Raw genomic sequence first — 24,553 nt, 5'->3', positions numbered from 1 at the left:
ACTACATTGTGGGGACATCTGTTCCTCACAGTGTCATATTTACAAACACACACACAGAGTGATGTGCACAGACTTTTTGAGGGGCAGGTGCTCAAACAGGTGGGCACCCTCCATTCACAGACCAAGAAGGTAGGAATCAAACCCATGACCTTGGGGGTATGAACCCACTGAGCTTCTCCTAATAACACTCAGCCCCAGCCAAGTGCGGCTCATTAAAGAACCTTTTTTCCTTATCACTACAACTTCAATATCCTTAAAAGAATACAGAAATTATCTTGTCAAGTTCAGTTTCAGCAGTTAAATGACGGCCAAGCTTATTTATTCCTGCCATACAGTCATGTTATTTACTATCATAGAAATGAAAGTGTTTATGAGCTTCTAGCTAAAAACTATACAAAATAATGAACATTTACTCACAACGTGTCCTTGGGTTTTGTACAAGGTCCAGCCCCTGAGCTGTTCGCTCGTAGTCCATGCTTACATTCGGAGTTGTGTCAATTTTCTGTTTCGTGAACTTTTTCAATAAATTCAAATTCTAGTTGGTGCCATGAGAAATCTGACCTTTTGATTAGATTTTAAAAAAAAACAAGGACAGATCTGACGGGCGAAAATAGATTGTGAACTTCAGAATTTCATTTGACAATTTGCATAAGCAGTTGCAACCACAGATTTGAACTGAAAATGCAAACAAATGTTTTGAGACTAACATTTTCATTCCTAAGATTTTGTCAGTTGTTATATGGTCTGTGGGTCGCACCATTGTGTCACAGCTGAACATTTTAGCTTATTTCCACTAGGAATGATAGGATAGGACATAGATACCCCAAACAGATTTACAGACAGAGAGTAAATCGGGAAGGGCTGGCTCAGTGTGAAGCACTGTTACATCAGATCTCCCGAGTTAGGGGGTTCAATTCTGCCCCCACTTAATGTATGTGTGAAGTTTGCATGTTCTTCCCTTATTGTGGGAATTTCTGATCCTCCCACACAGGCCAAAGACATGTGTCTGCTGAAGTGGCAGCATATATTTCATTTAATCTGTATTCCCACTAGTCAGTTCTCTTTGGGGCAGTGTGACAGCCAGCAGGTTTGGGCACTGTGCCCATGCGCAGGAGCTTGTGGATTGTAACCCTGTGGCTGGCAGAGTGATGTCACCACTGGGCCCTTGAGCAAGGCCCTTAACCTCACCTGCTCCAAGGTCACTGGCTGATGCTGCTCTCTGATCCTTACATCTATGCTGCTTTGGGTAAGAGCGTCTGCTAAATGCATAAGAGTCAGTAACTGAATGTAGTCAGTGAAGGAGAGTTCAGCATATAGAGCATAAGGAGTGATGTACACTCTCCAGTACAGTATGGAAAACATGATTTCAGGCCTTCACTTCAGTATTGATCATGCAGCTAGTGAGAGAATGTCAGTGTATTATAGAAAAGGCACAAATAGGCACTATAGGATGGATACTCATTATTGGTCAAAAGTACTGGAGGACTTGGTGAGCCAGTTTGCTCTGGCTGGGGCTGATCTCACACTGACACACACCGACACACACAGACACACACCGACACTCGCAGTCGGCAGGCTGCAGCCCCAAGCACTTTGACTGACCCTTTCTTCCTGTGCTGTGGCTTGCAAGCATAAACCTCTTCTGTGTGCTGTGATCAGCATTACAATACGGAGGTGCGGAACCAGTGCAGTCTGGCAGCATGCGTGTTTTATGATACGCACTTTACTATCTGGATGTTATTTGTAGATATCTTTCATGTTTTGTTACTCTTTTTCTTGTCTTTATTATGGGTTGGTGATAAACCTGAGATAAAAGATGAAAGAGGCTTAAAAATGTGAAAAATAATATATCAATCAAACTATATTATGCTTACGACCTACAGTGTGAATTAAGAACAATCTCTACCGTGCTAGTAAGAATCGCATTTTGGGTCTGTGTAATACGGCCATCAGTGGTGATGTTCCTCTAAATTGACTAGCCAGTTCATGGTAGATTTCTCAGCATGACCTTGCCCAGGCAGAGCAGATGATGTAATACTGTACACAGCATAGTATACTATACACAACATATTTGCATGAAGCTCATTTTGACGGACTAACTTCATATCGCAGTTAAAGATACATGGATGTACAGTGTAGCACAGGTCTAATGTACCTTTTAAAATGAGTCAGGTTCATTCGTAAGCATGATGAGCAGTGTTAAAGTCTGTAGTTGAAGGACTTCATCAACCAGTTCTGTCCTGCAGTCACCGGTCTTTTTCACTCCCCATAGCACTTTGACCAGACTATCTCCTGCCCTTGCATTGCATTTCCTGCTGAGCCCATCTGGAAACACACCTCTTTCCTACTAGCTGTGATCAGCATTAAGATGCACATCCAGTGTTGCAGTTGATTTGTGTACCTGAAGTTGTGTTCAGGGGTTTCTTGCCTTGGCACCCTTCCACGGGCTGAGAGTCATGTGGACAGAAGCCTGGGTGATAACCAAGGCTCAGTGGTTTTATGAAAGGAAGCAGTGGGGGACAGAGAGAGAGGAGGTGGAGAATGGGGCAGCAGGCTGACCCCAGCGTACTGCTGTGTCTTGGACCTTCTGTCACCTAGAAACAGACCACTGGGGATCCTCTTCCCCACTTTCTTTACTCCCAGCTGCCCTCATGTGTCCCTCATGCATGTGTTATTGCAGCAGCTCTCAGGTCAGGCCACGCTGAGAGAGAAGGTTACATCTGTGGTTTAATCAGCCTGATAATTAGTTCATTCGAGTGTTTCAATGCATTGACGAAATGAAGAGCTTGAATTCACCTGTGACTATAAAATCAGCTCCCTAAAAATCATCAACTAGCATGGCATGAAATTTTATTTCTTATGTGGGTAGTCCCCTATGGCTGAGGACTTACTGACTTATTATGGGATGGATGTGCAGGCTGGGAATCCCTTGGTTGGCAGAGTGATATCAACGTTAACCCCAACTGCTCCAGGGACACTGGCTGACCCTGATCATAACCACTACGTTGCCTTTGATAAAACTGTCGGCTCAATAAACACAGGTGATTTGGGCCGGCCTAATTTTAAACTAGGTCGAAGACTTGCGTATACAAGCGCAAAAATTTATAATGAGATACGGCAGAACTGTGAGAAGACCAGACCAGAGACCACATACTGTCAGTATCCCAGGCTTCTTCAACCAGTGCCAAACTCAGATATGTCTGCTGTTACTCCATGATAGGGTTCTGCTTCATGTCATTATGAACATCAGCTTAGCTTCCTGTGGGTCAGTGAGTCATCCGTTGACTGACTGCTATTAGGGCTTTTCACACTTTATAAATTTATTATTTATGCGTATAGTTCCTGTAGTTCTTCTGTAACTGTACTTGATTCCTCATTTTATTGCTTGACATACGCAAGGGCAAAAGTGAAAGGTCATTGCAGACACTGATACCCTCCTAATAAGCCGGGTCTAGATGTACAATGTGAGGCTTGAAATCTGAGTTGTACTACAAATATCTATTTCCCACAATTCTGCATACATGCCATCTCCATGCATAATGGGCCTCGTCCCTCGTGTTTGCAGGCTGCAGTGGGTGCAGATTCTTATAGCTCTCTTTAGACCAATAAGGGCACCGGTATGGAAACAGACGTATGCAATTATTAATTCAATTCATTATCAATTAAACGGATAATTACCCCCGTTTCAAATGCGGGACGTGGCTGTGAGGACGGACCCCCCCCAGCAGGACCCACTGTGACGTCCCCATCCAAACGATCCCCTCTGCGGCCCTCCTGCACTCAGCCCTCTCACTGGACTCTGCACTGCGATAGGCAGATAAGGTATCTTCTGATCCCCGTGGATTCTGGCACAAACAGTTCCCTTTACTTTGCTTAAAAATCCCACAATTATTAACTGTCCCCAGTTCTGTGAGGGGGAGTGGCAGAATGGCCAAATAAACCCCTGATAACCCCCCAGCCAGCACCCTCATCCCGCATTCACTGTCCTGCTGAACCCCAGTAACTGTATAATAAATGACTCCGACTTCTGACGTTCTGCCTTAACAGGCCATTGGGTCTTGTCCTTCCTATATTATTACATTACACTGTCTGCTAAATGCACTTAACCAGAATGACCTACTTGGATTAGAGTTTTAATGATGCTTTAATTATTCATTCAGCTGAATGCTTATGGAAGCAGTTCAAGTTTCATAAGTTGGGACACAACGACAAATCCCTAGGTGACAGTTAGCAAAAGGTCACTCCTTACCAGTCTTTGGTAAATCCACAGATGAGCATTGAAATTGTTTCGATATGACTGACTGGTCAAATTCATAGGCAATAATCTCAAGAACATCCATCCATCTTCCAGCCATGTTTCCTGACCTCGGTGATGGTGGCCTGGACCCTGTCCCTGGCAGCACTTTGGGGCGATGTTGGGCTACACACTGGGTGAGATCAGTCCACCAGCGGGGCCCGTGCGGTCATATGCTGTGGGTGATTTAGAGACACCAATTAGCATAACAGTATGTCTTTGGACTGTAGCAGGAAATCCACACATTATGAGGAGGGGCTCCACAGCCACAAACCCCCAACACTGGAGGTGTGTCCCTCCTCCCTAAGGGCCACTACACTGTCCCTGTAAGAAGAACAGAATTTTATTCAAAGATCATACTAGAACAGTGGTATTAGGTTAGCAGTGGCCGTACTGCTTTATAGGCGTCTGGTGGCCCATGGGGTTTAGGTGGGTGACATGTCTTGCTGAAACACAAGTGACAATGGATTGATGTTACTTAACTAAAGTCTTTATTTCACTGTTACCCACAGCCCTTGTGGGAGGAGGCGGCTCTGCATGCCTCACAGAAGATGAAGACTACGCTGTATGATCTGGCGCTCCGGCTTTTCTTTGTCAGCCATGTGATCTTATCCTCAGTCCCCCTCCCTAACTGCCCCCCAGGTTTCGCAGAAGGCATAGCAACTGGAGGGTTGGGTCTGTGCTGTGATTGGCTCATACAGACAACACCCATGGCACAGAGGGGTGAGGGTTGTGTCAAGGGGTTATAAATTAAGCTTGTTTTTCCACTTCCTCTCTCCTCCCTCTCCCCTATCATAGAAAAAAGGCCAGTGCACAGAATATACTGTAGATAGTCACTGACATATTTGTGTTGCAAAGAGTATAGATCAGGGCTGCCCAATCTTACAGTAGGTACTGAAGGGCCTGATTGTCTGTATCAGGTGTGTTAAATTAGAGCTGTACCTAAGCAGGACTGGGCAGCTCTGGCATAGATAGTCAGTGACATGTTTGTGTTGTTAGAGAACACTGGGCTGCTGTTGGAGCTGTTCGTAGTGTGATGGAGGTTGGTGAGAGTTGGGGGTTTCATTCAGTGACATCAGTCTAGCGTGCAGATCTTATCGAGTGTGGAGATCTGACCATTTGTTTGCAGGAATCCACGGCTGGTGTCGGCATCACTTGACCTCGACTCCATATTTGCTATGGTGACCCCACAACCTCTCACACAGCAACCCTGAACACATCACCATACTCCAAGAACTGCTAGCGAGCCTGAGAAGAATGACATATATATTTATATCTAGTCTGAACCATCTACATTACTTATTTAAGGGACACCTTTTCCCAAAGCAAGCAAATTACGATCATACAGGTACAATGACAGCTTTTTAATAAAATGCAATGACAGTCACAGTAAGTACCAACTCTTCATGTTAAAAGACTCTAAATTCCAAATAAAGAACCACAAGAATTTCAAGCAAATGTGGCTCCCTGATAAAAGAAGATGATGTGCCAGATATTACCAAAGCTACTGTGTTCACCAATATTTTGAAAAATATAATCTGAAGTTTTTCTGCAAAATACCTCATACAACAGGGTCATTTTGGCTCAACTCAACAAATGCTCGACCACACCGAAATTGAGCCATTTTGTGGCTCTTTCTTTGCCCCTGGGCCAATATGAAAAACCACAATTTCTCTGCCCAAGCTCGTATAGTTTAGGAGTTACACTGCCTTTAACTTTAATGAGATTTTTCCTTTGTTTGCAAAAATGCTTGGTCGGCCATTTTCAGATGCCTGTGTCTTTGGACTGATAACACCTAGGCACCTGAAAAAGTCCATCCATCCATCCATTGTCCAACCCGCTTATCCTACTGGGTCGCGGGGGTCCGGAGCCTATCCCGGAAGCAACGGGCACAGGGCGGGGAACAACCCCGGACGGAGGGCCAGCCACCTGAAAAAGTAAGAACATATTTCAGAAATCTTACTTTATGAAATATTTAATTTAAACAATGGAAGCTCAACAAGCACTCAGTGCACTGCATGTTACCTTTGTATAGTTCACACACTTCTGTTGTATACTGGAGGTGGAATTATTCAATTGAACAATTATTATTATTCAGTTTATAAAAGTTACAATCAGAGCACAAAGTAACGGGAAATAGAAACAAAATAAGCCAAACAAAGAAGCAACAAAGGAAGCAATAAAGAAAAATGCTAAATCAAAATTAAATAAGTAAGACGTGAAATATGTTTTTACTATTACAGCTACAATTCTGAGATGCTCGAGCGTCGACGATACCAAATACTTGAGCCAGGATGACCCAACAAGATAAAACACCAACACCAAATTCTCCCCTTTTTCGCTGCCACTTGAAGAAAAAAAAAAGCTATTTTATGTCCATCAGCAGGTTCCTGGTCTTATGGATTACTTATCAACTTAAGATGGAATATGTACCTGACACAGCAGCTGATTAGCTTGCTTAATACATCAGATGATGCCACACATGCAGTCGCTCGTTAGAACGCCTGTGGCCTTGGCCTGGAGCCGATGTCGTCAGACGGTGCCCAACCTTCTCCCCTTATCCGCTACACCCTCCAGTTGGCGGGTCGGCAGTGGTGGCCAGGTCACTGCCCACCAGCCCCAGGCCTCCAACCCCCCTCCTCCCTTCTAAACCACAACCAACAAGAGGCTCTTTCTGCTGCCTCCCCAATCCTGCACACAGCTGCCTTGTGGTCCTTGCCTGACACACTGAGTGTAGTGAGCACCGACCATACAGACTGTGCCGGAAACCCCCTACAGCCCACCTCCACTGGAAACAGCCACGTCTGCCACCCTTCCTCTCTGCACTCCATGATGAGGTCCTGGTATTTCAGATACTTCCCCTCATGGGCCTCATCACAGCCTTCTTCCCCTGGGACAGTCAGTTCTACCAGGATGATCTTCTTCACCTGGTTTGTGGGCCCTGAGGACCGGACTGGGAAACACTGCTAAAAAGTAAATACCTACTACAAGAGAGGCTTGGCAATTGTAAATGAAGATACTGTAAAGTACAAAAGGAGAGGGTGTGGGCTGGTGCCTTGTTGTGAGGCACTGCTCCTCCTGCGTGCCTGTGGAGTTTGCATGTTCTCCCCATGTTGGGTGGGTTTCCTCCTGCAGTCCAAAGGTATGCAGTTAGGAATATCCATCAGTAACCTGCACATAGTGTGTGTGTGTGTGGTGTGTGTGTATGTGTGTGTGTGTGTGTGTGAGTGGGTTTACCTATCCTTATGGGGACATAATGTCCCCATAACGTGATAAATATCCATTTTTTTTATAAACTCTATTTTATAAAAATCAGTGACTGCTATGAAAAAACAAAAAATGCAAAAGCTCTTGTATTTTGTTTGGTTACTTATGGTTATGGTTAGGGCAGGGTAGGGGTTAAGGTTGTCATAGTTAGCATTAGCATTTTTCCCCATAAGGATATGTTTACCCTACATGTGTGTGTGTGTGAGTGTGTGTGTGTGTGTGTGTGTGTGTGTGTGTGTGTGTGTGTGCACGACAGGCTGACATCCCGTAGAGGGAATACTACAGCCTTGGGCCCAGGATGATCCAGGTTCTCCTAAGACCCTGAAGGAGAAGCATGAACATCATCTGCTCTTGAGTCAAATTCTTCCTGACACAATGTATTTATTTTTAGAATTATTCTCTCCAAAATCTTCTTACATACTTAGAATATATGGTAAAATTGAAGGAAAAATATGGGAAAAAACGAATAAAGATCAGGAACAAATATGCGGCCATGAAGACCAGTCTTTCAGGTCCGAACCTCTGTCTTTTTGTTTTGGGGGGGGGGGAGTTTCCTTATTCAGCATTCATGCATAACTGGCTTAGGTCTTCCACCTAAAAGTTTCTGTACCGATAAACATTCAGTCATAATAACACAAAAGCCTTTTGGGTAGTTAGTATGTATTGCGTATGTCTGTGCTACAAAACTGTTAAAACACAGACTTAGATTAAATACTGGAAAGTGCAAGAAGGAATTTGCAATAGGAATTTTACACAACCAAGGAGAGGCATATTGATGCAGCTAGGAAATGTCGAGTGGGAGGGGTAATGTTGAGTAAGAGGGGTAATGTCAAGTGTGAGGGCCAATGTCGAGTGGGAGTCACAATGTGGGAGGGTTTTATAACTTATCATCTGATACCCCAACCTTAACCCTCATTATAAACCCCTCCTACCCCTCGTGATAAACCCCTCCTACTCAATATTGCCACTCCCACTTGACACTCAGCTTCCACCTGCAGCTATATAAACACCTGATAGGATCTCATCTACGAGCCCCTGTTGTGATACAGACTTAGAGCAAAGTAGCACATGGTGTAATACACTAACTAAGTAGTGAGTGGAGAAATGCTTCTTTTTCAGGACACAGATCATTTGATACAGTTCACCTAAAAGATTCGTTCACCATGTCCTTCAGCAGCACTTCCTGTTTTGCATAAATTAGATCAGAAACACTTCTGCTCCGATATGTCAAAAAATAGCCTATTATTTAGGCTAAATAGTACTAAGGAGTAAGCCAAATACCACCATTAAGTCATGCGAGAAAAATAATATTTGTTATTGAATTATAGTCTAAGTCTCTCAACACTGTACCTTAGCTATTCAATGTTTGTCACATAGTCAGCTAACTAGTGCTAACAAACCTTGGTTAAAATCATTTTAATCATGCGTGTTGCATCTCTAAAATCCATTTGCAGCCTACGGGAAATCACTGCACGTGTAGGCTATATGCTACACCAGTAGAGGGAGCGTTTGAGTCAGGACCGAGGCACGGCTCTATCCTTCAGCAGCGTACCTGAGTCACCGACTCGCTCAGACTCATTCTCTCCAGAGATGGTGCTGGAGATTTTCTTCTGCTGGTCCTGTAGGGTTGCTTGTCTTTTCAGCTCTGAAATTGAGTTTCCCCTTAGTTTCATTTCCACTGCAACACCCTCGACACACGCGTTTTATTAGTATATTTATTTTTAAGTATAAAATACATGATTCACATATTAAAAACTTTAAAAATTAAACAAAACACAGAGATTTCTTGAGGTGCTATGGCTGTCCTAGGAGTAGCCACAGCACCGGGTCTCATTCACTCCTTCGGGTCTCATTCTGCCATAGCAACTTACATAGTTGGAACCATTCAGTTACATGGTATGAATACAATGAATAATTTAAATGATAAATATGCATACATACTAATCATTGGTCAAAACATTGCTAAATTTGGCTGAATTATAAACGCCTGTAATGGTTCGAGAGCTGAAAGGGTCAGCTCTTATTTCTTATCTGAATTCCCATCACTCACTGTAGGCGTGCATTCATTCCCAGGTTCAGATTCCAGCCAATCATATGCTGGCTTACAGCACGCCCTTACATGCCTCACTGGCTCTCACTGGCCATAGTCCAGGAGGGAAGCAGCACTGACGTCATATTTCTGAGGACCAGCGGAAGATTGAAAAGGACGAGTCTTTGCAGGGAAGCGAATGGGGGTGAATAATTCCTGTAAAGGACTCATTCTCTGCAAAAATCGTTGGCAAACGTCACACCATTATCCCCAAGGCCTCCAAGTTGACTGAACACTGCCACTCCAACTCTTATCCACAAGTACCATTTGAGGATTTTTACTAAATGGAAGCAGAGCGTCAGGGATGGCTGTATCAACATAAACAAAAATCCATATTATAAAAAAAACAATTAAAAATACAAGTATAGAAGTGTGCTCCTTATCCACTCATGAACACATCCAAAACTGTCACTGCAGAATGGTAGAATGGACTGCTAAAGAAGTCAAGACGCAAGCGGAGAGGGGCCCTCCCCTCCCCAATGCCAGTGTCAGCAGAATGGAAATGCAAATCAACTTTGGCTTTACTGCACATGAAGAATGTCACGCTAGCTTCAAGGTCATGGTGTGGAATGTGGAAATGTGCTTAAAATAAGTGGTCAATAGCAGGTTTGTTTTTAACTGCATAAATAGTTTAAAACTCTCTACAATGCTAATGCTGTGGCAGGCTAGTCAAAGACAAGAATTCTCAAGTGGGATGCGATAAATGTACCTACAGCGCCATCTGCTGTTTGGGAAGTTGATGTCACCCAGCCCGTTTGTGAAATGCTTGGCCAATAGTCGTGCCAATAGTCACATGAGCCACAGATAGAAAGTGGCTATTTTTGAACTTTTTCAATGAGAACCTGATCTTTTATATTGAGAAACACGTTGCATTTGCGTGAAAGTAACCCCTGCTGAGTTCACTAGGAAGCACTCCGGTTTCCCTTTTGCAGAAGCAACTGTATTTACTTCTCCAAATATCCCCGCATTCTAGTAATTCAACTAGCAACTCAAAGGTCGTTGGTTCAGCTCTCAGGGAACACACCCAAATTGTAACTTGTCCTTCTAATATAAATTGCTTTTAGGTATATGAGCTAAAATGTAGAAGAAATAAGAAAAACTTATGTCCCACATATAGTCCCACATAAATGAAAATATATTTGTAAAGTATAGGGTTAACATACACATAGTGTTTAGACATTGCTTAGCTTACTTTTGGTTAATGTTGAAATTTATACTAAAGTACATCTGTAACAGTTTTCACGAAATTTTATTGTAATTTAATGAGGCTGCCTGCTATAACATCTGCAATCCACCACAAGTCGCTGTGTAATGTATCAACATGGTGCATCGGGTGCAAAACCGTATGACCATTAAACACACGATGTGAACGCAAACTCCACGAATCGCCTGGCTTTCTGTCTCTGCCGCGCCTCCCGAATCCGGTCATTGGTCATATGTGCCACATGATCTTTCGATTGAGCCAGCGGACCAATCAGAGCAATCCACCTGCAGGACTGAGTGGTTGGGGTATAATTATGGTCTGTCATGACTACTTGTCTAGCATGAATAATAATATGGAATCAGATTTGTGCCAATATTATTAAGCAAAACTTCTCACTGAAGCAAATGAAATATCATCTCAAATGTAAAATTTATAACTTGCAAACAAATTTATTACTTGCAAACAAATTATATGTCTTTTGACAATGTGCACCTTTGTTTACACTGCCAGCTTCCTCGCTTGCGCTGCCTGACTTTCCGTCTACAGTTCTGACCCACGATTGCCTAAGCCTGTCCACAGGTATGTGTCTTAATCCCATGACCACCCCATATAGGAGTGAGATAAGTCCTTTGGAGATGGGTCTAAGGAAAGAAATGTCAACAATTGTGTCCGTTGGTACGGACATGGTGGGTAATACAGAAAGAATATGATGCTTTATCTGAATATGATGCTTTGCTAATATCTAAGCGTCCGTGTTTAACAGAGAAATAAGGCAATAGGAAGCACAATCTGTAGGGTCCTTCCCTTTTTTAGCAGTTAAAGTAATACAGGCCTCAGTGAATGATTGGGGAAGGGAACCGCGACTACAGGATTCAGATAAAACCATATGGAGCAGTGGGGAACGCGAAGAGGAGAACTTTTTGAAAAATTCAGCTGGATAACCATCAGGGCCAGAACATTTTCCAGACTGCAGTGATGAAATGGCAGAAGCAACTTCCTCCTGGGATATTGGCTCCTCCAAGTCTCTCATATGCTCTGTGGAGATTTTAGGTATATTGAGGTTGTCAAAAGTCAGAGGTCATGGTCAGAGGTCATGGTCAGCTCGGGTCGGGACTCTGACGTATGAAGCTGGGAGTCAAAGTCTCTTGATAGATTTCTTCAGTGAATCCTCAGGTTCTTTTATTTGAATGATGAGGCAGGTTCCTTAAGCTTAAGCAGTTTATTAAAACAGAATGAAGATGTTACAGAAAGATGTTTCACATGGCTGGTTCAGTGTCTGTCTGTGTCTGTCTCTGCCCCCCCTGAGGGACTCGGGCCCTTTATCTCTGGTCTTCGTACAGACTCCCAGAGCTGGGGGGTCAGACGGCCTTGGTGAGAGTAAGTTGTATGAGAAAGAACATGATGAGCGAGTCTCAAGGACAGAAAGAAATATAAAAATAAGAAATATGAAAGCTATAGATGAGTGAATTAAATGAACATAATTGAATAACTACAAATTAACTAGGGAAATCCCTCAGTCCCCCCTATGATTCTATGGAAAACAAAACACTTTGAATCATCACGAGTAATTAAGTACAACAAGTAAATGATTCAGCATAAAGCCTTGGATCTACACTAGGTTTTAAAAACCAAGTGAGGCACCTTGCATAAACGTAGCAAAATAAAATAAAAAAACAAACCCATATCCATTAATCAATCACAATTAATCAATCACAATCATCATCATCAGTTTTGGCAATTGTGTTTCCATAAACAGATTTGCACAGGCCACCAGAAGATCAAATGAAAAGCTTGGCAATCCACAATATGTGTGTGTGCTTGTCTGTTGACAATCAGTAGTGTTGTTGTTGATCTTCTGGCTGGTTACAGTCTGTGACTTTGTCGCCCAGCAGCGTAGGCCACTAAGGGAGAGGTTACTAGCACATCACCTTAGCGCGTTAGATCTCAGGAACATAGTCTACTCTTCTGCAGTGGTTAGCATGAATCCATCTGCTTTTCCCACACACTTGAACTGTTGCGTTTGTTGTTAACAGAACCTGATACGGGCCCTCCCACTTAGCCCCAAGCGGTTCTATCTGGGGTTTCTTGATCAGTACCCACTCAGCAGGTACCAGAGTGTGACCTCCATCGAAGGACCTTCCCACGTGACGGAAACCTGTTGAAAGGCAGACTGAACAGCATTGGTGAGCTTAATGCAATAATCAACCAGGCTATCACTAGCAAGGTGAACGTCTGCTTTTTTCAGATCTATGCTGTCGGAAAGATACATCAGACGCCCTGTGATGATCTCAAATGGGCTGAAACCAGTCCTTTTGTTGGTCGTCGCTCTGATTGAGATCTCTGCAACTTTAGCCTTCAGCCTGTTGTTGTCGTCACGCAGGTTGTTGCAAATGCTTTCTAGGTCCAGGATTCGCTGGCTGTAATCTTCTGCAGCGAGTTATAGAGAGGACAATCGCTGGCCCTGGTCTTCCATCATAAGGTCTGTTTGCTCTAGTTTTGTGCCGAGTGCGTTAAAAGACACTTCTTGAAGCGCGTCCCGATGCTGTTCAAGCAATGCGGTGATAGCCTCAAGTATTAGGCCTGAACCATCTTTTTTGCTCGATTTAGTTCTCTCGATTGCCATTTTAATAAAGTTTAATCAAGGCTGAGCTAGAGGGGCACAAACTGTAAACTGTAATTAACATAAAAGAAAAGATAGAGGGTTAAATGGTTGAAAAGACAGAAAGTTTACTGGAGCACTTGTTTACTGCGTCTACTCCATTTAGGCACCGACCGGAAGTCCCCTTCCGTACGCCATTTGGAAATTAATAATGTTTTTTTTGTCAAGTGAATTAAGCAGGAAAAAATAACAAAACATGAGTCTGATCACAAAGGCAAGTTTTACAAAGTTAAAGTAATAAAATCAGTCGACATAAGAGAAAGCTATGGAGGAGACTATGAGATAAGATTCTCTTTCTGCCATTGTGTTATTTGTGGATAATTAGAAGAAAGTCTGTTGCTTATTAAGTATCACTGCTCCACTTCACTCACAGATCCTCCTCCTTGATGTCAACATGCACGTTGTCATAAATCACCCCCTTCCATGTGCCCTCTTCCATGAACTCCTGCACCTCTCCATTGCTCTTGATCTTCTTGATTTTAGCAGTAAATGGGATGTCACAATCTTCCTGTTTGCTCACTATTAAATTAGCTGTTACTTTCTTATGAGGTGGAATGGTGACCTCCGTCTCTTCCCCCATAGTGATGGATTTCTCTTTTGTGGAGCTGGTGCCGTACGATCCTGAGTATGAGACTGAGATCTCTGATTTAAATTTTACTATAAATTCACATTCAAAAGACACAGTGCAGGTCAAACCCCAAGCATGATTCCAAGTGGTTGTTTCAGACTCAGTTTTCGTCCACGACATATTAAACTTGTGCTTCTGTTCCACGCTACTACTGTTTCTGTAGGTTTCTTTCTTCACCACGATTGGTTTTTCAGGCAATGCAGAGACATTCTTGAAGTCCACAGAGATGATCTCAAACTTAGGACTGACGATGTCTCCGATACTTGGGGTAAATTCACAAAACTGGTCTGGCCCGTCCTTGGCAGCTTCGATGTTGAGGTGTCCACGGGCAATGAGACTCAGGAATCTACCATTGTCAGCTTTGAACAAAACCTTCTCACTTTTTGTGAAAACTTCAAATTCACAAAATACATCAGAGGGATTCTTAGCTGCCTCAATAAAGTCAATTCCATCTCTGTGAAATCGACTGAGGTATACCCCTCTCACATCTCTCATACGAACTTTATGGTCTCCAACCTTTTCTAAGAGGAACTTGCACCAATTGTCTTTTGTGTCCTTGCACTCAATAGGATATATTCCATTCCGGTGGAACGGGCTCCAGTATTTGCCATTGAGATCCGTCAGAGCCACTCCCTCTTCTGCCCCAATGAAGACTTCAAGTGGACCGAAACCAGCGACAATTGCCTGAAACACAAGCAGAAAAATGCACATATCTACAAAGGACCTAGTAAATAAGTACTTCAAATAATAGAGCTGTGACAGTTGGTGATTGGGAGATAACAATTTTGCAAAATGTGTGTATTCAATGTTCTGTAAAATAACTTGTAAGAGAAAGAGAAGGTTATTAACTGAAAACAGCTTGCATCATACACTATATGAAAACACATGACAATATCTAATGTGCAACTAATAAAATATACCATAAAGTAATGTTTTTAACAGATGAACATGCACACTGCAGATATGCAGTGCTGGACAGTCCTACCCGCACATCGCTGTCACAGGAAGGGGGTGCACTGTTATTGTAAATGTGTTTTTTTTTTGTTTTTTTTGGGGGGGGGGGGTTAAACCTGGTGCCACCGAGGGGGGGCATTTGGGGGCTGTTCTTTCTCTGGTCTGTACATTTGGAATGAATGGATCTGTAAGGAGTGGCTGTGACTGACAGCAGTGATTATTAGCGAACGCTTCAGTAATTATAGGGTCTGATTTACTAGCACCTGGAATTAGACCACAGCTAATCAAAATGAAACACAGACTATGCATTTATATCATATCCAATGTGGTCTGTGTGAATGAGAGAAGTGACAGAATATCAGGCAATAAACCTACAAAATATTAAAATGTACAGAATGATCAATGCATGAAAAAACGTATCAGGAAATGCAAAATTTAAATGTAATAAGAAAACAGAGACTAAGAGTTATTATGACAAAGAAACACAGCTCACCATTCTGTGCTTCAGAAATGATCTTCTAATGTAACCTGAAATTCAAATATGATTCATGAATGCAAATATACTTTCTGTAAAGAATTAGTTATGAAATAAGGACACAAAAAGACACTGTAATGGATGCCGGACCACAGCAGGGCAGACACACAGCAGGCCATGTAGAGCTGTCCTTACCTGACCACAGCAGGGCAGACACACAGCAGGCCATGTAGAGCTGTCCTTACCTGACCACAGCAGGACAGACACACAGCAGACCATGTAGAGCTGTCCTTACCTGACCACAGCAGGGCAGACACACAGCAGGCCATGTAGAGCTGTCCTTACCTGACCACAGCAGGGCAGACACACAGCAGGCCATGTAGAGCTGTCCTTACCTGACCACAGCAGGGCAGACACACAGCAGGCCATGTAGAGCTGTCCTTACCTGACCACAGCAGGGCAGACACACAGCAGGCCATGTAGAGCTGTCCTTACCTGACCACAGCAGGGCAGACACACAGCAGGCCATGTAGAGCTGTCCTTACCTGACCACAGCAGGACAGACACACAGCAGACCATGTAGGGCTGTCCTTACCTGACCACAGCATGGCAGACACACAGCAGACCATGTAGGGCTGTCCTTACCTGACCACAGCATGGCAGACACACAGCAGACCATGTAGGGCTGTCCTTACCTGACCACAGCAGGGCAGACACACAGCAGGCCATGCAGAGCTGTCCTTACCTGACCACAGCAGGGCAGACACACAGCAGGCCATGTAGAGCTGTCCTTACCTGCACTCGCTTCTGCTGTCTCTCTCTCCAAAGGAGTGGAGCTTATTTTGGTGATGAGCTCCTACTTCTGGTGCTTCCTGGAGAAGATGGTGGAATGACTGAAGTTCTGAATCTGGCCAAAGACAGAAGATGGTTAGTGGATTTGTGACTGTAAGTGACGCTTCTTTCAAGTATTAAAAGGAATTATCAAATATGTGCTTTACATTTTCTGAAATATAATTTGTTACACTAAAAACACAGGATACCCTGATCATTTTAAAAATGACGTAATAATTATTTTCCTCTTACGCACCTGTGTCTCTCTGTCCTCTCAGGAGCTTCACTTCATTTGCTGCATCCAACCAGAATGTGACTAAGACATTACTTGATCTTGACTTTTTATCTAGCTGAAGAAAACTCACCCCTCCCTTCCACCCCCACATAGCTATCAATCCATCAGCCAGACCTCACCTACATGAACATTTTTGGAATTTGGAATCCTAGGTGAGCGGCCAGACAAAGTAGGCTTCACAGAGACCCCCATGAAAAACACCATAAAGGACTGTGTGGCCCCGCCCATACTGGGGAGACCTGGGTCCCGCCCCGGAGCCAGTTCTGGGGAGGGGGAGCTCGTGGGCGAGCGCCTGCTGGAATTTTGCAGATTCCCAAGAAACATTTCTTTTAAATTACAGGACGAGAACATGACAAGTTTGTTCATGTGCATTGCAGGAATTTGCTTTTGGTGCATTAAACAGAATCCCTGTATGCCCAACACTATAGACTATATATTTCTCTCTCCTTTTAAGGTTTAAAATGGCTTAGTGAAGGAATTCAGACAATTCATTTCCCTCATTTATAAATTGTTTTTGTAGAACATGTTTGAGTTATATTCTGTAACTGTATATTTTATACATAGATGTGGTTCTTCTGCTAAGGCAGGAGCTCAAGCCAGCAACCGTCTGACCACAAGCACAGAAGCTTATGCCGCTGAACCACACACTGCCCATCAACGGGCGCAACGCAAGTCCACAATTAACAAAAGCTCAAAGTTCAGCTCACACAGATTAAAATGAATTGGTTCATGCTCAAAGTTCACAGTTTTGAAGATCACAGTCCCAAAATGAACCATTTCACATTCGTTTTTTCCGATTTTTTCAAGAAAGTTCTTTCTCTGTAGAATCTTCTACTATCCATCCATCCCCAGCCGTCAATCATTGCTGCTTCCCAAACTCGATGGATTACTTTATACTACTATGGAATCACGGACAGAGATTACTGTTAAATGCCAAGAGAAACTAAAGTGAGTAGATGTTTTAGCACCTAACGTGTCATAAAGCAGGACGACACAAAACAGATCAGTTTACAGATTGAACTTAGCTTGATGTAAATTTTTTTATATAGGAAGTGAAAAAAGAGGTATGGTAAAGGTATAATATACTCGGCTCCTTCAAGTCCACGTGTCGTTTCAAATTCGTTGCAAATGTGTCTGATGTTCGGACCTGTTTTTTAGACCATATATATCATGTGGCAGTCGAAGGCAGGGGCATTGGTGGACCGATCACTGGTGTCCATATCTGGCCTTAGGCACATGGAGCACTGGACCAGCTCTGTACTTTCACAAGGATACTGGTGTCACGCCCAGCTCCGTCCGATCCTTGTGTGTGCCACGCCCACCTCGTTACCTTGTGTGATTCCCGGATTGTCAACACCTGTGCCTTGTTCCATTTGCTCTTTCCTGTGTATTTAGTCCGCGTCTGAGCACGTCTCGTGATATCCATCATTGTATTGCTGCCCTTTGCGCTGAATAAACCCCGTTTGCACGTCAATCCGGCTGATCTTGCCTATTTGCCTGCTCGCTAATTCCACGGACGTGACAACTGGAGGAATCATGGGAGTTTACCCAGCCAGTCTACATGTGCTTTGTTGACTTGGAAAAGGCATACGTTCATGTCCCTGGGGGGTGTCTGTGGGGGGGCTTCAGGAGTACTGGGTATGGGGCCCGTTGGTTGTGGGCCATCAGGTCCCCGTATAAACGGAGCGAGAGTTTGGTTCACATAGGCAGCAGTAAGTTACACTCATTCTCGGTGGGCGTTGGACTGCCCTAGGGCTGCCTTTCCTCACCGGTTCTGTTAGAAACTTTAATGGACAGAATTTCTAGGCGTAGGGTGAGGAAAGGCTGACAGGCTTGTTCATTTAATATGCATAAATATGGTCTTTGGGTGCATGAAATAGAAACCTCACACCAGTGACCATGTAATAACTGTGATTTATAACTGTAATAGAGCCTCATTTTAAAATACAGCAAAATAAGCATGTTGTCACAGCGGGGCATAGAGACGGAGTAACGATCCACAGAGTGGCTTTCAGACACCAGGGCAACATCATCACAAATTAAACACAAACTACACTAGTGTACACAGTATGGAACAAATGTTCTTCAGTGATCCCTTTTGGGCAGTTATTTCAAAGGAATCAAGCTGGATTCCCAGAATAGAAGCAGCCTTCTTAATGAGTTTATTGAGCATTTGTTTGCTGGCCAAACAACCGTTAAGATTTGTGATATTAATTTCAAATCTCACGCTGCCTCATAGATTGTCTCCCTGTTATCATTCACGCCAGTCTTTTCGTTTTTTTATGTTTGATTTTTACGGAATTCCCCGGTTTCATTCACCGAAACACCCATCAGAAAGAGGAATCTGGGTTGTGACAGCAGATGTTAGCTTCTGCGGTACCAGATCCGCTTCGTCCACAATGACCCCAATACCTCGATGCACAGTCGTTTTAATTACTGGCATGATCCCCAGCAGAACAGTCCACGAAACAAATGTTTACCAGCTCAATGAAATAGAAATAGTACTAAATTTCAAAGAACTATTTCGTTTTCATTTTACAAAACGTCTACGTGGCCCAGTTTGTTTTTAAAACCCCCGTCGTAGCAAAAAACAGGTGAGTCACGTAAATAGCACCGTGGCTGGGTCTCTCATTCGCTCCGTTGTGCATCTGGGAAAACAACACACAAATACAAGTAGAACTTAAATGTCTTAATCTCAAAGAAACTCAACTTAAGCTGTTCGGTTACAAAATCCATCTGAAATCTAGCGCAGCTGCTGAGATATTAATGTGGCTGGTAAAAATTGATAAAATGTAACAAAAAATATACTTAATATACTTCCCTCATATACAATGAAAACATATTATAAACTATAGATTTAATATGTGCATAATGTCTGGACATTAGTTTACTTTTGGTTAACACTGAAATTCATACTAACTTACATTTGTAACAGTGTCTACCACATTTACTGTAATAGTGTAATTCATCCAGGCTGCCTGCTATAACGTCTGCGATCCACTAGATGTTGCTGTTTGACAAGTGAATTATGCAGAAACAAACAAAAAAACACATAATTGAGTCTGATTAAAAGGGAAAATTTAACAAAATCGAAGTAAGTGATATAAGACACATAGCCAGAGAGGACTGTATATACATCAGGGTAACTCATCTAGTTAATTACAGGAGGATTGTCTTTCCGCTGGTCCTGCTTTTGCTGTTACGGGGGCTGGGACATTGAATACATGGTATAATTCCTCCTGATAATAAACTTCCTTTTGTTTATTTGTGGATAATTAGAGGAAAGTCTGTTGCTTATTAAGTATCACTGCTCCACTTCACTCACAGATCCTCCTCCTTGATGTCAACATGCACGTTGTCATAAATCACCCCCTTCCATGTTCCCTCTTCCATGAACTCCTGCACCTCTCCATTGCTCTTGATCTTCTTGATTTTAGCAGTAAATGGGATGTCACAATCTTCCTGTTTGCTCACTATTAAATTAGCTGTTACTTTCTTATGAGGTGGAATGGTGACCTCCGTCTCTTCCCCCAAGGTGATGGATTTCTGTTTCGTGGTGCTGGTGCCGTACGATCCTGAGTATGAGATTGAGATCTCTGATTTAAATGTTACTATAAATTCACATTCTAAAGACACAGTGCGGTTCAAACCCCAAGCATGATTCCAAGTGGTTGTTTCAGACTCAGTTTTTGTCCACGACATATTAAACTTGTGCTTCTGTTCCACGCTACTACTGTTTCTGTAGGTTTCTTTCTTCACCACGATTGGATTTTCAGGCAATGCAGAGACATTCTTGAAGTCCACAGAGATGATCTCAAACTTAGGACTGACGATGTCTCCGATACTTGGGGTAAATTCACAAAACTGGTCTGGCCCGTCCTTGGCAGCTTCGATGTTGAGGTGTCCACGGGCAATGAGACTCAGGAATCTACCATTGTCAGCTTTGAACAAAACCTTCTCACTTTTTGTGAAAACTTCAAATTCACAAAATACATCAGAGGGATTCTTAGCTGCCTCAATAAAGTCAATTCCATCTCTGTGAAATCGACTGAGGTATACCCCTCTCACATCTCTCATACGAACTTTATGGTCTCCAACCTTTTCTAAGAGGAACTTGCACCAATTGTCTTTTGTGTCCTTGCACTCAATAGGATATATTCCATTCCGGTGGAACGGGCTCCAGTATTTGCCATTGAGATCCGTCAGAGCCACTCCCTCTTCTGCCCCAATGAAGACTTCAAGTGGACCGAAACCAGCGACAATTGCCTGAAACACAAGCAGAAAAATGCACATATCTACAAAGGACCTAGTAAATAAGTACTTCAAATAATAGAGCTGTGACAGTTGGTGATTGGGAGATAACAATTTTGCAAAATGTGTGTATTCAATGTTCTGTAAAATAACTTGTAAGAGAAAGAGAAGGTTATTAACTGAAAACAGCTTGCATCATACACTATATGAAAACACATGACAATATCTAATGTGCAACTAATAAAATATACCATAAAGTAATGTTTTTAACAGATGAACATGCACACTGCAGATATGCAGTGCTGGACAGTCCTACCCGCACATCGCTGTCACAGGAAGGGGGTGCACTGTTATTGTAAATGTGTTTTTTTTTTGTTTTTTTTTTTGGGGGGGGGGGTTTAAATCTGGTGCCACCGAGGGGGGGCATTTGGGGGCTGTTCTTTCTCTGGTCTGTACATTTGGAATGAATGGATCTGTAAGGAGTGGCTGTGACTGACAGCAGTCATTATTAGTGAATGCTTCAGTAATTATAGGGTCTGATTAACTAGCACCTGGAATTAGACCACAGCTAATCAAAATGAAACACAGACTATGCATTTATATCATATCCAATGTGGTCTGTGTGGATGAGAGAAGTGATATCAGGCAATAAACCTACAAAATATTAAAATGTACAGAATGATCAATGCATGAAAAAACGTATCAGGAAATGCAAAATTTAAATGTATTAAGAAAACAGAGACTAAGAGTTATTATGACAAAGAAACACAGCTCACCATTCTGTGCTTCAGAAATGATCTTCTAATGTAACCTGAAATTCAAATATGATTCATGAATGCAAATATACTTTCTGTACAGAATTAGTTATGAAATAAGGACACAAAAAGACGCTGTAATGGATGCCGGACCACAGCAGGGCAGACACACAGCAGGCCATGTAAAGCTGTCCTTACCTGACCACAGCAGGACAGACACACAGCAGGCCATGTAGGGCTGTCCTTACCTGACCACAGCAGGGCAGACACACAGCAGGCCATGCAGAGCTGTCCTTACCTGACCACAGCAGGGCAGACACACAGCAGGCCATGTAGGGCTGTCCTTACCTGACCACAGCAGGGCAGACACACAGCAGGCCATGTAGAGCTATCCTTACCTGCACTCGCTTCTGCTGTCTCTCTCCAAAGGAGTGGAGCTTATTTTGGTGATGAGCTTCTACTTCTGGTGCTTCCTGGAGAAGATGGTGGAATGACTGAAGTTCTGAATCTGGCCAAAGACAGAAGATGGTTAGTGGACTTGTGACTGTAAGTGACGCTTCTTTCAAGTATTAAAAGGAATTATCAAATATGTGCTTTACTTTTTCTGAAATATAATTTATTACACTAAAAACACAGGATACCCTGATCATTTTAAAAATGACGTAATAATTATTTTCCTCTTACGCACCTGTGTCTCTCTGTCCTCTCAGGAGCTTCACTTCATTTGCTGCATCCAACCAGAATGTGACTAAGACGTTACTTGATCTTGACTTTTTATCTAGCTGAAGAAAACTCACCCCTCCCTTCCACCCCCACATAGCTGTCAATCCATCAGCCAGACCTCACCTACATGAACATTTTTTAAATTTTGAGTCTCTTTGAAATTTTTTATATGAGGAAGGCGCCTTCGGGGATTGCGAGAACCAGAAAGGGAGGCCAGCTTAACTTCTAATAGGGTCTCACAATGCCTAACACACCAATAATATTCACTCCACCAACAAACTTTTCAGTCCATATCGTTTGTCTGATTCCCCAGAAATGTTTTAAAAATACAGGAGCTATGATGTCGGGGGTTACTGCCCCAATGGGGTCTCCCCAGGCATATTGGTCCTAGGTGAGCGGCCAGACAAAGTAGGCGTCACAGACACCCCCATGAAAAACACCATAAAGGACTGTGTGGCCCTGCCCATACTGGGGAGACCTGGGTCCCGCCCTGGAGCCAGTTCTGGGGAGGGGGAGCGCGTGGGCGAGCGCCTGCTGGAATTTTGCAGATTCCCAAGAAACATTTCTTTTAAATTACAGGACGAGAACATGACAAGTTTGTTCATGTGCATTGCAGGAATTTGCTTTTGGTGCATTAAACAGAATCCCTGTATGCCCAACACTATAGACTATATATTTCTCTCTCCTTTTAAGGTTTAAAATGGTTTAGTGAAGGAATTCAGACAATTCATTTCCCTCATTTATAAATTGTTTTTGTAGAACATGTTTGAGTTATATTCTGTAACTGTATATTTTATACATAGATGTGGTTCTTCTGCTAAGGCAGGAGCTCAAGCCAGCAACCGTCTGACCACAAGCACAGAAGCTTATACCGCTGAACCACACACTGCCCATCAACGGGCGCAACGCAAGTCCACAATTAACAAAAGCTCAAAGTTCAGCTCACACAGATTAAAATGAATTGGTTCATGCTCAAAGTTCACAGTTTTGAAGATCACAGTCCCAAAATGAACCATTTCACATTCGTTTTTTCCGATTTTTTCAAGAAAGTTCTTTCTCTGTAGAATCTTCTGCTACAGTATCCATCCATCCCCAGCCGTCAATCATTGCTGCTTCCCAAACTCGATGGATTACTTTATACTACTATGGAATCACGGACAGAGATTACTGTTAAATGCCAAGAGAAACTAAAGTGAGTAGATGTTTTAGCACCTAATGTATCATAAAGCAGGACGACACAAAACAGATCAGTTTACAGATTGAGCTCAGCTTGATGTAATTTTTTTTATATAGGAAGTGAAAAAAGAGGTATGGTAAAGGTATAATATACTCGGCTGCTTCAAGTCCACGTGTCGTTTCAAATTCGTTGCAAATGTGGCTGATATTCGGACCTGTTTTTTCAGACCATATATATCATGTGGCAGTCGAAGGCAGGGACATTGGTGGACCGATCACTGGTGTCCATATCTGACCTTAGGCACATGGAGCACTGGACCAGCTCTGTACCTTCACAAGGATACTGGAGGAATCATGGGAGTTTACCCAGCCAGTCTACATGTGCTTTGTTGACTTGGAAAAGGCATACAATCGTGTCCCTGGGGGGTGTCTGTCGGGGGGGGGCTTCAGGAGTACTGGGTATGGGGCCCGTTGGTTGTGGGCCATCAGGTCCCGGTATAAACGGAGCGAGAGTTTGGTTCACATAGGCAGCAGTAAGTTAGACTCATTCTCGGTGGGCGTTGGACTGCCCTAGGGCTGCCTTTCCTCACCGGTTCTGTTAGAAACTTTAATGGACAGAATTTCTAGGCGTAGGGTGAGGAAAGGCTGACAGGCTTGTTCATGTAATATGCATAAATATGGTCTTTGGGTGCATGAAATAAAAACCTCACACCAGTGACCATGTAATAACTGTGATTTATAACTGTAATAGAGCCTCATTGGATTTCAGGATCCAAATGCGGAGCAGATGGTAACGAGTGACACTAACCAAAGTTTTAGTCAGAAGCCAGGTGTTTAATATCCCTCTGTGAGTCAAGGATTCAGATTCACACTGATGCAAAAATATGAGCTGTGGTATAAACATGTACTTTTTTCTTGGGGTGATAGACTGTGTATATGTTTTTAAAGCATT

General features: G+C 43.0%; 2 protein-coding genes across 2 annotated transcripts; both read right to left on the bottom strand.

Annotated features, from left to right (window-relative positions):
* Positions 1–12,058: 12,058 nt before the first annotated feature.
* LOC111848352 (uncharacterized) lies at positions 12,059–17,997 on the bottom strand. The gene is made up of 4 exons (XM_023820260.2): positions 16,658–17,997; positions 16,366–16,477; positions 15,589–15,623; positions 12,059–14,825 (listed from the first exon to the last, which is right to left on the bottom strand). The coding sequence occupies exons 3-4, from the start codon at positions 15,589–15,591 to the stop codon at positions 13,881–13,883; spliced, it is 948 nt and encodes a 315-aa protein (XP_023676028.2). The 5' UTR covers positions 15,592–15,623; positions 16,366–16,477; positions 16,658–17,997; the 3' UTR covers positions 12,059–13,880.
* Positions 17,998–19,009: 1,012 nt separating this feature from the next.
* LOC140581331 (uncharacterized) lies at positions 19,010–23,290 on the bottom strand. The gene is made up of 4 exons (XM_072703759.1): positions 22,391–23,290; positions 22,101–22,210; positions 21,724–21,758; positions 19,010–20,962 (listed from the first exon to the last, which is right to left on the bottom strand). The coding sequence occupies exons 3-4, from the start codon at positions 21,724–21,726 to the stop codon at positions 20,018–20,020; spliced, it is 948 nt and encodes a 315-aa protein (XP_072559860.1). The 5' UTR covers positions 21,727–21,758; positions 22,101–22,210; positions 22,391–23,290; the 3' UTR covers positions 19,010–20,017.
* Between the last annotated feature and the right edge of the window lie 1,263 nt (positions 23,291–24,553).

The sequence above is a fragment of the Paramormyrops kingsleyae genome, chromosome 20 (genome assembly GCF_048594095.1).
Source record: "Paramormyrops kingsleyae isolate MSU_618 chromosome 20, PKINGS_0.4, whole genome shotgun sequence".
Lineage (NCBI taxonomy): Eukaryota > Metazoa > Chordata > Actinopteri > Osteoglossiformes > Mormyridae > Paramormyrops > Paramormyrops kingsleyae.
Note: the sequence above shows the minus strand (reverse complement) of the source record. Positions and strands in the feature narration are given on the sequence as shown.